The sequence below is a fragment of the Aquila chrysaetos genome, chromosome 10 (assembly GCF_900496995.4).
Source record: "Aquila chrysaetos chrysaetos chromosome 10, bAquChr1.4, whole genome shotgun sequence".
In the NCBI taxonomy this organism is placed as follows: Eukaryota; Metazoa; Chordata; class Aves; order Accipitriformes; family Accipitridae; genus Aquila; species Aquila chrysaetos.
The window spans coordinates 27944257-27959938 of record NC_044013.1 but is presented as its reverse complement, the minus strand read 5'-3'; the positions used below and the strand labels follow the sequence as shown (position 1 = coordinate 27959938).

The 15682-nt window shown below is 41.8% G+C and overlaps 1 protein-coding gene across 15 annotated transcripts in view; it reads left to right on the top strand.

The window, feature by feature from the left end:
* PPP2R3A (protein phosphatase 2 regulatory subunit B''alpha) overlaps positions 1 to 15682 on the top strand; it is a 65937-nt gene that overhangs the window by 12391 nt on the left and 37864 nt on the right. For 6 of the 15 annotated variants that reach the window (XM_041126424.1, XM_041126423.1, XM_041126420.1 and 3 more), the window contains 3 exons: positions 11 to 269; positions 3449 to 3515; positions 3818 to 6297. In XM_041126424.1, coding sequence (XP_040982358.1) covers positions 4291 to 6297 — 2007 coding nt within the window. In that variant the 5' untranslated portion in view covers positions 11 to 269; positions 3449 to 3515; positions 3818 to 4290. Of the gene's footprint in view, positions 1 to 10; positions 270 to 3448; positions 3516 to 3817; positions 6298 to 14081; positions 14266 to 15682 lie in introns of those variants that run through there. The other 9 variants (XM_041126428.1, XM_041126426.1, XM_041126425.1 and 6 more) reach the window with 4 other exon arrangements.

Genomic DNA, 15682 nt, shown 5'->3' with positions numbered 1-15682 from the left:
TCTTTTGCAGGTATACCAAACTGGAGAGCTTATCCTACCACCTCTTCCACTAGAAACAAGCACAGTTGCATAGTGACAGCCGTGCTGTGTGCTGGTGCAGAAAGGTCTAGTTTACTCCATGCTGCATGTTATGATGGTTTCTAACTTCTGATCACTAATAATGTTTTTGCTAGTGCTGGAGATAGGAGTTCAAGAAGATTTTTGCAAAATTTGAGACTTCCAGAGGCAGTAGAAGCCTGTCCCGTAGCTTTCTAGACTTCAGTTTGCAAGTAAGTCAAGTGCTGGCTGACAGTCCCCACCCTAACATATTGTCATTGTTTAGTTATTTAACTCCAGCATAATCTTTGCATGAATAGAATTTCTTGTGTGTCTTATAGAATAACCTTTTATATCATTAGTATCTGCAATAATTTTTTCCTTTGGAAAGTGATTCATGGCATCTTGCAGATAGGAAAGACATAAAGCATTATTCTGCAATCACACAAGAAGCCCTATTCATTCGTAGTTTATATTATGAAGCCAATCCTGTATCCTGAGGGTTGGAGTTGGTTTCGTGGCAGCAGTCCTAATTACAGAATCTTTCTACAGTATATCTGAACTGGGGGCTGTTCTAGAGTCACAGCTGGAAAAAAATGGCAGGCTGAAAAGAATGAAGTATGAATGTTTCGTAACGCGTTCAGTCTTTCCGTTATTGCTATTGATAAATAGTAGGTTTTAGTCACCAACTGAAAGTCACAACAAAAGCCCATTCAGGCTAAGCTTGAGACCATGTTCCTAGATCTGATAACAGGAATACTTCTAGGTTTTGTCTTGACTAGATTTACATGCTGGATCATGTTTGATGCATCACTGTAAAATAAAACTGCAAGCTGAGTATGTGCTACCTTGGTCAAGTCAGTGGAAAAATGAGAAAAATAGTTTCTATTCTGCACCTATAAGCATTTGTGCTGCCTACACAATTTTCTTTTTTTTTTTGGGGGGGGGTGGTGGTGGTGTCTTCCATAGCTAGAGTCAAGTACTCCAGCACCTTGAATAACCTTAGCATGTTTTTGCAGACAGTGACAATAAAGCAAGTAGTAAATAATCACTGAGAAGGCATTAGTTAGTCTGGTTGAAAAGAGGATGTCAGGTTTTTTTTATATTGATTCTTTGATTACTTCCTTCCCTGACACAGCAGAAAAAGTTGCTGATGACAGAGGCAGGAGTTAGCAGTCTTGTGTTAGCCTTGACAAGTTTGTGGCTGTACTATGTTGATATGTGATAGTGCCAGAGAAATACAGACCAATTGGAAGGATTAGAGAACGCAGCAAACATGGCTGGAGGGCCTGCCTTATACTAAAGCAGAAAGGGCCAGCTCTTTGTAACATGGCTGAGCAATCATTTAGGGCATAAGCACCTAAAATTATTTGGGAAGTATGAAGTGGAGGTGGTGGGAAGAGTGTTGTTATTGGCAAAAAGCTTCATTGTTTGACGGTGGCTTAAAGGATTGGAGAAACAGATTGGAGTACATGTGTGGGGAGGAAATTACCCTTGAAGTGATATAGGAGAAGGAGACAGTGAGTCTAATACATTATTTCTCTAATTAAGAAATAACTTAATCAAGATGTAATTATTTCCCAAATTAGGTATAAACCCAGACTATTCTTTGCTGGTAAAAAGATGACCAGTCTCTCCTTGCTGTGTATGACACAGAAGGAGGAAGGAGCTCTGAGAAAGAAAGTCCCATGGTTTTTTGGAAGCAGTATTAATTCTTCATCAAATCTGCTGTCCTGAAGACCTCTATTTTCTCTAAATATTATATAACTTTTATTTCAGGAAACACCAGAAAGCTTGTTTGTAGTTGATGGAGCCTCAGAAAAGGAAAAGCAGCAGACCTCTTACCCTGGATGTGTTAGAAGGCAGTCTCAGTGAGTCTATGGATCATTAGACTTTTTGGAGGCATAGAAGCATGGGTTTTCTTGTCTGAACAAAGCCAATTAAGTCCTAGAAGATGAAGGCATTGGGGAGCCAGTAGTACTTTTTTTTTTTTTTTTTTTTTTTTTTGAACTGTGGCTCTGATTCAGTAGACCATTTAGCACACCTGGTAGTGAAGCCTGAGAGTCAGTGACTGGAGGGTGTGGAGTCTTATTACCTAGGTTTATGCCTGATGGTATAAGCACCCCGGGCTTTAAAAACGATTCTGTTTACACCCTTTATCCGCTAGCACCCTGACTCACTGCTGTGGCTGGGGCACACCTCATACCTCTGATCATCCCTCTGGAAGGCCCTCCCATGCCTATGGGGCTTTGGGGCAGTGCCAGTGGGTGTTGAGGGGAGCAGTACAGGACAGGCACAGAACTGTGCTGAGGAGCTGGCCCTGGTACAACATGCAGCTTGGCCTGCGGTGTTTGATAGGCAGGTGGCAGCCTGTTACAGATACCAGCATGGTAGTTGGAGCAGTTAGTTCTTCATGTTGAATGCAATCATTTCAATGCTTTATATAATCCAAAGAACAAATCTGGAAGGTTTCTTTACAGAGTGCAATTCTACCTAATTGCAATGAGCTGACATGGCACACTACAAACTCCATCAAATACTCTTAAACCAGTGCTTCTCAATTTCAAATTACAGCTTTAAAATACGAAAAATGTGAATGTTCAGCAGCCTTGTGCTATCCTCAGTCTTCAATGACAACAGCACCAAACTCTAAGGTACTTCCCCTCTGTGTGATCCATTTGTACAGGCTTATGAGCTAAGATAGGTGGCATGTAACATGCATGGAGGGCAGTCCTTTCATCAGATGCAGGTCTGGCCTTTCACATAGTGCTGGATAGTTACCTTTGAAAACAACAAAATAAAGCCATGCTCTAGTGTGACCTAGCTGTGATATGATCATGGTTTGTGAAATTGATTTCTGTTTGTACAGGAATAGAGGGTGCTCAGAATTTCACTGGGGTGTTTTAATTTGATTATTGAAGTGTTAAGGAAAGATGAAGCAATGTCTAAATTTTGAAGACCCCTTAATCTGGGATTTCATATATTTTCATGACAAAGTTAAGAAGCTTTTGTTTTTTTCTGGTGCAATTCTGACCACGATGATAGAAAGTACAGCTGGAAATTGCTATGCTAAGTGTAAAACACTCAATTCCTAGTTTTCACAGGCTTAACATTTATAGAAGTGTTACTTTCTGCTCTCAGTGTCTACACCAGTGGACTTATTTAATAAAATATGCTGCTATTTATGGGTTGTAAGAGAAAGAAAAACAGTTATTCTTCCTTAAAATATTTTGCCATGGTCCCAGAGACCTTGGTGAAAGGCTAATGGAAGCCAATGTGGCCTTTACTAAAGGCCATGCATTGTTACAGGCATTCATCTACTTTGCTCCAGGCTGTTTGCACCTTTTTATAATCCAGAGAGCCTGGAAATCCTGAAAGTGCTCTTCTGTACTGCTCTTTGCCTTATCTTTAGAGTCTTGGAAAATGAAAGTCAGAAATTCACAACATGATCAAAATGCTTTGCTCCATTAGAATTAAAGGTAATGTTTTGTTCAGTTTGCGGGGGGGGGGGGGGGAATGCAAGTCTGAAAAAAAAAAAATTGAGTAGTTAAAATAGAGCTGTTAAAATGGCAACACACAGACAGCCTGTGTATAAATATAGGCTAGCTCCTCAGCAGTGTTCTTATATGGTAGATCTGAGTGAAGGAAAAATATCAGCCTACTCTTACTCTGTACAAGCGTGAGTGTTGGTTGTTACAGTCTGGTGCCATATGTTTGATAGTAGACAAGGCTGCCTATTAAATGGAAATTACAATGACTCTCACCTTTTTTTCTGTTGCAGGGACCTACCTTATCAGTGTGAGAGGGGAATCACACAAGCATACTTTGGATTTTTTGTCTGTACATGCTACTTGATTATCTATCTTTTACCGACCCACCCAAAAAGAGAGAAGAAGCATCGAACAAAAATCATTGTCTTGTCCCTTTTGCTTGAGAGCTAGCTGAATTTTATGACACCTGCTGGAGAACCTACCTGGACCATTAGAAATGGAGCAGCTTGTTCTGCATCTCTGATCAGCAAAGCTTTCTGCATGGAGTACAAGAATCAAGTTGCCTTAAGTCAAACCATATGCATGTTGCACTGATTGTTGTAACTGTACTGCTGATAGCACTCCAGACTTCGCTAGGGCTCTCCAAGGCAGTAGTTTCTCATGTAGTTTGAATGCTTTCAACTGACACTTGAATGTTTTTTTTTTTTATTAAATCTGGTGTAGCTGTGAAAAGCGGGGGCATGAACTTTTTTCTGTTAAGTTCATGGTGAATTTTGAAGCCTCACTTCCAAGCGTGATCTGTGCTATGGCAGCAACCTACAGGCTTATGGTCACTTCTGTGAACTGCTACAGCAGTGTGGTGATAGACCAGCACTTTCAGCACACTGTGCATTACTGCACAGGGACTTGCCAAGTGTTTAAGCAAGGTGTTACATGCATAGTTGCCCACCACAGTGTCTGCGCAGAGCTTGGTGTCCAAGATGCCAACCTAGACCATAAAATTCCTGTTCCTGAAAATGGACTTACCTTGCCTGGAAATGAGGAGTATCAGCAAATCCTCCCAAACAATCCAAGAATCAAAAAGGGCTCTTCAGTGCAAGCTTCCAGCAGTTTAAAAGACATTACTGGTGAGGCAATAAACCTTGCCAGTGGTAAAATAAAGGAATTCTCCTTTGAAAAGCTCAAAAACTCTTCCAGTCATGTGGCCTACAGAAAGGGAAGGAAAGTTCGGTCAGAATCATTCAGCAGACGATCATTTGATTTTGACTTCATTTATGGGCACTTAAACAATGATGAGAACTGCCCTCCATGTGGCTTTTTGCAGAGTCCCTCACCTGTGGAGAAATGGCAGGAGAGCAGTGATGCTCCAGAAGTCACCATGAATCCCATGGTTTCCTTCTCCCCTCATTCCTTCTCTGAAGAAAACTTCATTACCCAGATTTTGGAAAAACACAAACTAGATGGTTCTTCTGGTGGAGATATTAAGGTGTGCTTAGACATTTTGCTCAAGTGTTCAGAGGATCTGAAAAAGTGCACAGACATAATAAAACATTGCATCAAAAAGAAGTCTGCAGACAGTGTTAGTGGAGGGAATGCCAATGATCCCCTGGCTAATCCAGAAATGATATATATGAATCTGATGACAAGATTTTCTTCATACCTGAAAAAGCTACCCTTTGAGCTCAAGCCACCAGGACACAAGGAAGCTAGTGACTTGACAGAACTAGTTAACTGTTTTCATGGCTTGCAGCAAACTCCCTTTCCCCCAGTATTTGGAGATGAGCAGCCACCTAGGTATGAAGATATTATTCAGTTGCCATCCTCAAGTACAGTTCCTCTCAGACTACCAGGTGATCAGTGTGAGGTGACAAGCACCTCTCAGTCCATCCAAACAAGTACTGTGAACTTTACCTCAAACTCCCTTTACAGCATCCCACAGGAGAACAGTGTGAGAGCTGTGAAAGATGCTTGTGCTCTACCTCAGTTACCAGCCACAAGCCCTTCTGACTGCACATCTTCCACTGAGGCTCTGTACATTGAGGAGGAGTCTGATGGGGAAAGAATATTAGGGAAAATAAAGAAGGCAGAGCAGAAAGGGTGCTGGGAGAGTTTAGAGCGCAGCTACCAGCTAGCTGGTTGTTCAGATCTAACTGCCACTGCTAAAGCAGAACGTGCCAGAGTGGGAGATGCTGAGCTCTTCCGTGCTTCTGAGAAAATTACTCCTTTAAAACCGGTTTCAGAATCTGTATTGCGTGGATCCCAAGCTGATGTCTCCAAAGGAGAACAGATGTGCAGTAAGGTAGACAAGGAAGAGATAGACAAACTGCTGCTGGACTTGGAGTGCTTCTCACAGAAAATGGAGAGTACTTTGAGGGAACCCTCTCTAAAGGAGAGTGAACCTGCCTGTTTGCAAGTGTTTGGCTGGCAGGGTAGGCAGGTACTACCTCTGGCTCTTGAACCCAAAAGTAAACCCATTGACCCCACTTCCCCTTTGTCAAAAATCATGGAAACCAATGGTCATAAAATGGAAGAGGACGACAAAGCCCTTTTGCTGCGTATCCTGGAAAGCATTGAGGACTTTGCCCAGGAACTGGTGGAATTCCAGACAGGCAAGGGAAGCTTGTCCAAGGAGAGGGAAGTGATGCAGATTCTTCAGGAAACTTTAACAACTCCTTCACAGTCCCTTCTTGCAGGGCAAAAAAGCTATGCTGGGGCTGCCTTCAGAGACTCTGTTCCAGCTTCAATTCAGCAGGCCCCGGAAGTGATTAAAGTAAGAGAACCAAACCTTTGATGGGATAATGAGTAAAACAAACATAGGAAAGAGGGGGGGGGGGGGGGGGGGGGGGGGATTACATCTGCTAAGTGATTCATTGTGCTTTGGATGCTGCAGTGTGGAATAACATGCTCAACCTGGCAGAAATGTAGCATTTATTTAAATACAAACAAAAAAAGGAAACTAAAACCCCTAAGCAAAGAAAATATGCCCTGACATGCAGTTTCACCTTTGAGCTTGTTCCTTTCCTGCTGGTGCTCCTGTAGGCTGTTTGCTTGTGGTTTAAATGGGCCCTATATAACAGAGGGTAGAAACAATTTTTCAGCTAACTACTTTATTCCTGGCAGCAGTTATTGGACTGCCTCTCACCAGTTCAGTGACAACTGAATGTTCCAGCTCTCCCTTTCCCATCTCTGAGCAGACTCCAACAGCCTTTGTTGTCCTCCTCATCACTAGTTCCTAAAGAGAGAGATTCTCCATGGCACAAAGGTCAGAATCTAGGAAGATTTAATTTTCTTTTCCCTGTGCATAGAGTCATTGTAGAGTCTGCATTGCTTGTCTCTCTCAAATGAGGAGTAGGTTTTCCCAGGAAAAAGGGTCTTTATAAGAGTCTGCTTTACAGGGAAGCCAAGGCTGTCTGTCCAGCCCTCAGCGCTTTTCATCTGATAACAAGCACCAAATTTTCAAAACAACTTGGTGTGAAACTTCTGAGTGCACAGAAAGTATAGAGAGGGCTTCAGTTTCCAAAATCTGCCTTCCACATAGGCACTTTAAAAGTGCTCAGGTTATAAGTGAACTTTCACAGCTTCTTCCAGTTGGAGCGTGATGTGCCTGTCTTCAAAACTCCACTTTCCTGAAAGTACAGGTATTTGGTGCAATTCTGAAAGGGGTTAGGTGGGGTGTGTCTGACCCTAAATGACAGTGCTGAGATCTTTTTAGACTAGGCTCCCCAAGTGTTTCTGATGTTTCTCTGGGCATCTTTGTTTACAGAAAATGGTGAGCATGACCTTGTCTGATATCTCCAGCAAGGAAAAAGAGTCTTTCCTCAAGGAGTGTAGAATTAAGCAGCTCCAAAAACTCTGAAGTGATCTCTTATAATAGCTATTCTTGCATTGTATATTACTTCACAAAATTTTCTAACTTGTGAACTTCAAAGAAAAATGTGTTTGATAAAGTGTGACGCTGACTTTGTGGCAGTTTTTCTATAATACTTGAAAATTGGATGCATTTACACTGTCAAGTAGCTTATCAGTCTGGTCCCTTATCAGCTTCTGTTTCCATAATCACCCACCTAGCCTGTGTGTTAGTTTGCTCCCAGCCTACCTTCTGTGGACATCTAACATGTACCCATACTGCAAGAGCTCTTCTCTTCCATGTAGCACCACAACCCTTGCTTTGCATAGGTGCCTAGAACCAAAGATCACAAGAGAGAATAACTGGCTTGGGGACCCAGAGGAGCTGGAGGGGGCCTGGGCTGAGCACTGTGCAGCGTGGATGCAGCTGGTACCCTTCAGAGGGAGTTAGCCCTTGGCAGAGTGGGCAAAAGTCATCTGAACTGCTGGCTCTACACTTACTCTGAGGTTTGCTGTCGTTTATAGCATAGATGTGGCCACAAGGCCTTCTCTAGGTATAGCATCTAGGGACTACGTCCATGTTCCTGGATAACTCTGGATCTGGCTGGAGCTCCGTGTAGATTCTGATTCAGTATTGCACATGTGTGCCTGAATGAGTATGTAAAGTATTTGTTATATTTTCTTAGGGCTCACAAAACTGTTATCAAATAGTTGCGCACACGCACAAAAACCCCGGAGATCTAATATGGTGAAAACACAGTGTAGCTTTCATTTATGAAAGTTGTGACAGTTTTATTATCCCTCAAATCCTAAGCAATGAAAAAGGAAAGGGAGAGCCACTTCAGACCGGACTGTTTGCTGTCTCAGTTGGCCTATCTGTGTTGAAATCTGTGCTAACTTGTATCGGCAACAGACTTTCCCTTTATCATAAAACCAACGATGATTATCCACAGAGAACACTAGAATTACTTGCCTCTTCATTTTCAAAACCAAAATACTTAGAAACTAGGAAAAGAATACTAAGGAAGTCTATCGATTTTACAGAGCACATAATGAGCGCATCATGCTTCTTTCAGGCAGGCCAGGAAGCATTGCATACTTTTAGACTGTCCAACATTTCCCGTTCTGAGATCCTGTTTTCCATTGCTTATCTCTAAACCTCCAACTATTTGTTTTAAAATTTCCTGTTCTGTGTGTCTGTCTTTTAAGCTGATTTTTTTAATACGTTGTTTTTGAAATACAGTTCAGTGAAAACAGTTCAGTTGTCTGTTAGAGGCTAGCAAAAAAACCCCAACTATTTATCTGTATTTTTGTCTCTAGATAGGAGGGCAATAAGGAGTCCTGGGTGGACTAGTAGGTGTGAAGGAAATGGGAGAAACTAGAACCGGTGAGTAGTGAAGAAGGTGGAGATGGGGCTGTTGGGATTCTCTGCCCTGATCTGCAGAAGTGCTGAGTGTCAGGGGTTTTTTTGGATGGTAAAAGGTGCTACCTTTTGAGTAAAATGTCATCTAATGCAAAGTCCTCGGAAAAGTCAGTGGTGGATGTATTTGACCTTAACATCTTTGTGCCCTTGGTCTACCACCTGTACAGGATGGCTAATTTGACAGAGTATTTATATTCAGTTAATGTTTGCAGAATATTTGGTACTCTAGTGAAAGTACCCTAGAAAAGTCTGGAAGAAACTTAGTCCTTCTGTTTTCAGAATCAAGTCTGAGTAGTGCAGGGCTCCGTTCCAAGTCCTACTCATGCATTTTATTTTGAGCTGTTGGATAAAGTTTGTGAAAAATTTTGAGAGCAGAGACCAGGACTGGGGTTTGATACAAAAAGAGGCCTCTTTTTTTTTTTTTTTTGTCCTTCCTCTGTTGGGTATCTTCTCAAAAGGATTACTCATGGTGTAGTGAGCCAGAAAGAGCAGTCCTGCTTCCCATTTCTCTCTCCCCCATGCCTCTACTTCCTATTGCATGGTTCTGAATCTTTCTTTATACTGATTATGATGCTTGTATACAAGATAGAAATTTTAGTTAGGTTTGTTTTCTGCCAGGTTAGTAAGTGGAATTGCTCACACTGAGGTCAAATGAGCGATACAACCGTTTCTGGACAGGGACTGTGGGTCTCGGAGCAGAGGGTTTACAGTTTGCAGGGCTGATAAATGGTTTGAGACCACCTTGTCTAACCACATTATCTCAGATGGTAGAGGCCTGAGTCAAGTATCCAGAGGCCATTCCCTGCTGCCACATGTTTCTTCTGAGCTGGCTCCAGGTACATCTATCAAATGCTGCCTTGCCTGGATGACTGATAGGGTGGGTATTGCTGGGACTCTCAGAAGTGTTCCTAACTCACTGTGCTCTAAAACATTGTCCTGAGGCCATACATCTTGCTTTTTTGTATCAAAATGCCTATGTTGCATGCTTAACCAGGTGGCCTGAAGATGGCTCTAAGTAGGATTAAGAATTTTATAGTCATATAAAGTTAAGGTTGACCTGGCAACTTTATAATTCTGTATACTTCTTCATTTTGGAGATTTAATGATACTCTTATGAATGTCTTGTGTGGGGCAATTAACTGTAAGAAGTGGCTTTTGTAACATCATAATGACTTTAACTTTGTCATGAAATAATCACATTTTCTCAAAATGCATTCAAAATATAATGTAAAACTTTTTCTGGAAAATCAGCTTTCATCTTACATTATATTACAAATTGTTTTGATCAGATATTGATAATATCTGTCAATTAAGCTATACACACAATCTGCACTCTTTTCAAACATCAATTATTCATAACTTCTAAACCCAAATAGTAAAAAAGGGCTTTTGTTTGTTTGGTAATACTTATTGAAATAAATGAAAATAGTAAGTGAATCTTAAAATACATCAGAATCAAAGATGACAGAGAAAAAAAAAATTACATTAAAATAAAGAATTAAAAGAACCAATACCAAACAGTTAAGGACATGTCCATGGTATGCAGGCACCTTTTGTAATCAGGGCAGATAACAGTCTCTGTGTGAAGTTGATTTATCTTGAAGTAAACATCTAAAGGTAGGTGAAGCAAAGCCTAGGGATACACATTGAGTTTTTCAGCCTCATTGACTCTAAACCCAAGAAAAAGTCATGCTGTTGCTGGAGAAGTTTAATTTGTTTTGAAAACAGTTGAAGCTGGTGCCCTTCTCAGCTATGCAGAGTGCATTGAATTGTTGCAGCCAGGCTTTGAGGTGCAGCTAAGTCCTGGGATGGTTAAATCATCTTAATCTTTTAGGACTAAGCATCCAGCTTTAGGCACAGGTGAGATTCTATGTTCTGATGGCTAACAAAGGTGGTCAGACACCTCTTTAGATTTTACATCTCTTACCTTCATGCTTAAAACTGGGTCACTTGTAGCAAAGAGGGATTTCTAAATTTGACTGCAGTTTGTTCAGTTGATCTGTAGGGTGTTGATACCAGATTTTTCTGCTGTGGATTTTGTCTGGTTGATTTTGAAGCTATTGGTACAAGATTCTCTTACTGTCAATTTTTCATAGTACTGTATAGTTATGTTTTTATTTATACCCACTTCATGTGTTTTGAGGCTACGAAGTACCATGCTAGGAACTTGCTATAGTGCAAAAAATTGGAATTCAGACACAGCAAGCCTTGCCTCCAGATGACTTGTGTTTTTCCAGGTTACCAGTGGAAAAAAACCCAAACTTCTGGGATCTTTTGTGACTGGTTAATTTGTGAATGAAAACTATGTGGCTATTTTTGTTTTTATCAGCTAGTGGTTGCTAGATTAATATGTCTCTTTCATGCATACATCTTTTAAAGCCCACTGTAGCTGGTCTGGATGCAGCTGTAGATATGAGAGATTCTTTGGACTACATTTCCTCTGCAGTCTGTAAATGGAGTGGCAATGTGTAAGCAGGGTGAGAGTTCAACTGAAGATGAAGTAACTACACTTGCCACAGACAAAATAAATTGCCTTCTGACATGCTGCTATTTGAGATGTGCAGGACTCTTGGTACAGTGGAGCCTTGTGGGCTCTTTAGGCATTGCCTTAATGTTTAGAAAAAATTGTCAGAGTAAGAAAAACAAAACTTATTCCAAAACTGTTGCATATGGATCTGTGTATCCTTCACTTGGTGGCAATTCCAGTTAAAGCATTCCTGCCTGCCTTTTCTGGGGGCTCCTTTTCTCATTCCCATCCTCATCCTTCATATTCATTTGCAGGGCGCATGGCAAAGTGGGCTGATGACGTTGTAATAACCTTGTGATTCTTCGAACTCATAGCTGTGAATATACGTCTGGACTTCAGAGCTTTTTCAGTTCCCAGGTTGCACAGTTCAGACATAGCTACAGTGACCTAAAGGGACCAAACTATGATACATTCTTGTTCAAATCTTTTTCATAAAGAACTGGATTCCTGTCACGACCCAGACTGGACAGACCAGGGAGTCGTGTTTAATTCGAAATTCCCTCGGGCTAAATTAAGGTGAAACGACACCAAACGATCAGTTAAAGATTTTATTCATGACAGAAACAAACTGAACTGGGGAGGTGTGGTAGCAGGTGGCAGGGTTTCTCACAACAGGAATTGGCATAAGACTACTTCTGTAAACTGTGTAACCGTATACATTAATTCAGGGAATAAGGAGATCCCTTCTGTTGAGTCACGAGGTTCAGAGCAGACCCCCTTGCTTTCCAGACTCCTCCTCAGAGAAGGGTCTAGGGGCGGCTGGATCCACTCTTAGTCTCAGACTTGGTCAACGGTTTATATCTTGAAATGGATGAGGTGTAGGGATTGTGGAAAAGGAAAAGGAAAGAGAGAAGAAGACAGAGAGAAAAAGGAAGAGAGAAAGATTTCACTGGTCCTGGGTCCAGCGTTTGTCCAGTCAGCTGAGGGGTCCAGTCCCGGTGGGCTTGCGCACCCGGGGCTTCGGTTCGTGTCCTTTTATCATCCTTGCCCCTCCTTCAGGCGGGCACCCAAACTCATCAGGTTAATGAGCAGTTTGTGAGCCTTTGGGCTTGGGGGTCGTTTGTGGAGTAACTTCTCCTTCCCTGCAGACACGGCCATTGTTCGATCTTTGTATCAGAACAGCTTATCAGAACAGGGAGCTGCTGCACCCTCCAGCATGCACTCCCCCTCCTGTTGCTGATGTCTGAGCTGATGGGCTTTTCACCTTGGTTCCTTGCTGTGCAGGGTTTGTCTTTAAGCAGAACTTGCCCCACCACAATGTTTGAGACGTTAACTCTTTCAGTCTCTCACAATTCCATAGCCCAGGTTGTGGGGCTATGATTGAGAAGCAACAGGAGAGAAAATAAACTTGGTGGTTTTGATACAGATTTATGAAGACATTAAAAAAATTCCTTTTGTGCATGTCAGCTGGGAGTCTCTCTCCTTTAGTAAATAGCCTGTTTAACTGCATAAGAGCAAATCTGTGATAAGAGCATCCTTTTGGATAGGCTGTTTCTGTGTCTATCTGTAGTCCAGTCAATTAAGTGATGCTGCATTTGAATTAACTTTGGGCCTTCTACAGGAAACCAGGAAAAGGACAGCAGAGGCACATGTCCAATAAAAGCTTTCTGTTTGTGAGGCTCAGTAAGATCTTTTCATTTCAAATGCAGTATCTTGATAAAAGCAAGCCCTACTAGCTAGAAATGGGATGTTGTTCTGTGTTACAAAGCTTGGAAAGTAAACCGGCAAAGTAGCTAGGACTGGCAAAGTAGCTTGGACTTTCAAAGTCAAGTAGGGAAAGCAGGCCATGGGGCTAGGTGTTTGTTAATTTTGTGGAGTAAGAACTGGGTTTAGGCCTTTGTTCAGCACCATTGTCATGATAGAAGAGGAAGAACACACTTTTAACAAGGCTAGACAAAGTCTGGGCAAGAGTTTGAAGTCTACTTGGTCAAGGTTGTGCAGAGAAAGAGTAGACTTGTCCACTGAGAATTGCTTTGCCTTTGCCTTGTGAGAGTTTTGGGAAAAGTGAATAAAAAGAATGATGCATTTTGATGTCTTTATGAAACTATTTTCTTAAGAACTACTTTAGAATGCCTGAGCTTATTATCCAAGATCATCCTTATGTGCTTGCTTGGCTTTAAAGAAAGTAGATGATTTGATTTTTCCAAGCAAGAAGGAAAAATTGATGTTTTTGAAAATTACAGCCTTTGGCCTAGAATGGGAACTAATGTTGATCTTTTGCTTCATCACCTCAGAAGCAGGGACCTCAAACCACTAGCATCATACGTGCACAGGCCTTGGCTGAGAGCATGTGGTTTAACTCTAGTGGAGTCTGATGCAAGTTTGCACCTCACGTTTCAGCACTGAACTACATAAAGTAAGAACTATTGGGGAAGATGGTATATTTAGCCACTTCTGCAGTGCATCTAATTTTAGCACTCATGGTAGCGGTGGTGGGTGCTTCCTTTCCCGTATTACCCCTGGCCTATTACAAGCCAAGGACAGATTGTCATGTAGCCAGCAGGGAAATAGATTCTGTTGTAGATCATGTTTCTCAATTAAAGTATTACAAGAAGGCAGAAGATCCTGGTGGTACTGAAAGATACTTTGAATATCAGTTAAAAAAGTGAAGTTTGGCTTCAGGAGTGAGATAAAATCTCTGGATGTTGTCCTTGTGAAGAGAGAGAAGACATAGTATGTTGAAGTCATTTGCCATTTTTTGCCTGTAAAAATCAAAACCAAGAAAGCAACGTGCTGGTCTTGACGTGGTCTCCTACAGAGTCCCTGTGCCCCTTCTGGAAAGGGCAACATCTGCTTAGGAGCTGACCAGGATGATGATCAAGGAGAGTTCTCTGCGGAGGGATCCAGACTTAGGAGGGGAGCTAGCTTTCCTTGCGAAGGGCTGTGACTTTGTTCTTCCATCTCGATTCAAGAGGAGACTGAAGTCATTCCAACAGGCCCAGGTTTGAATGCTTGGCGTTTCTTTTTCTTTTTCTGTTGCTTTGTATTTTTTATTGGGTCAGAGAATCAAACTGTGTCCCCTGTAGGCATGTCTATTTGCAGAAAGTTATTTGCAGCTAGATACCAGCAGGTTTAAAAATAAACCTTCCAGGCTTAGATTGCAGAGTTAAAATGTCTTTGTAAACAAGGGGAAAAAATTAACAGCAAGGGCAGTGATTTAATAATAGGGAGAGGTAGTGTAAGACTGTTAAACCTCTTCTGTGGTTTTTTGTAAGAAAAACTCCATGTGATTGCTCTGAATGTCTCTTCTTGCATGTGGAACAACCACAACATTCTGCTGTATTTAGTGGGTTGTGCTCTCTACTCTACAAATTTGTGCGCAGACCAGCCTACCTGGCTTTGGCATTTGTGATTTTACCATCACGAGGTGCTTGTGCTGTTTCCTACTATCTCTGGGCTCTGGCTGAAGAAGATCATAGAATCATTTAGGTTGGAAAAGACCCTTAAGATCATGGAGATGTAGCCAAAGAAATGTAAATTGTACCAGAGCTATATTTCTTGGTAAATCCCAGCCGCTGTACTTGCTTTTGGGGACAACTGGCAAAAGACTCTAGTAGTTTATGCTAGGACACTAAATGGGCATGTAGCCACCCCAGATTTACAGGGGGTCACAATATGCTGAAATCAGCCCATCTTGAGCTTCATCTATATTTAAATAATTGGTGACCCAGTGAGGAAGTTAAAAAGTTGAAATTATGAGCAGTGCAGCTGTTCCCTAAGAAACAGCTATTAAAATTGCGCCAGAGTATATTGCGGTGCATTTTGTTTTTGTGATTTCTGGTGACAGGTTAAAGTATGTATATGAGGTTAATCTCTGGAACATGTTTTTCACTCCCTAGAGGAGAATTGCATGAAGTAATAATGTGTAGTAATAGCTTGGGCAGGGACCATGAGCAATTCAGAAGAGACTAACAAGAGCCGTGCAGCACAGCTAAATTCACTCTCCAGAGTTAGTCTGATCACCTAAGGACATAATCAGGGTATGGTTTGCAGGGAGAGATAAGATCTAACAGACCAACTGGAAAAATTGACAAGCCTTTGGGACATGAGCCCTCCGCCTGGTCTGGAGTAGGAGCAGTGACCTTCACTGTTAAATGCATGGAGAATAACTGCTCTGGGGCTGCAGATCCAAGGCAAGTGAACTAACGCAGTGGGTGATTCCAGCTGAAAAAAAGATGGTCTGTCTTCCTCTTCTCTTTCTTCCAGTACTTGTTTCCTTTTGCTGCTTCCTCACTGTGTGTCACCCCTGTCTTGCACTGGGCCCCACAGGCCTTTCTGTGAGCTGGCTTAACTCATAACATGGTAGAAAAATCATCCAGCAACACAGCTAAGTCCGTTTTCTGCCTTCCAAGTGGGTTA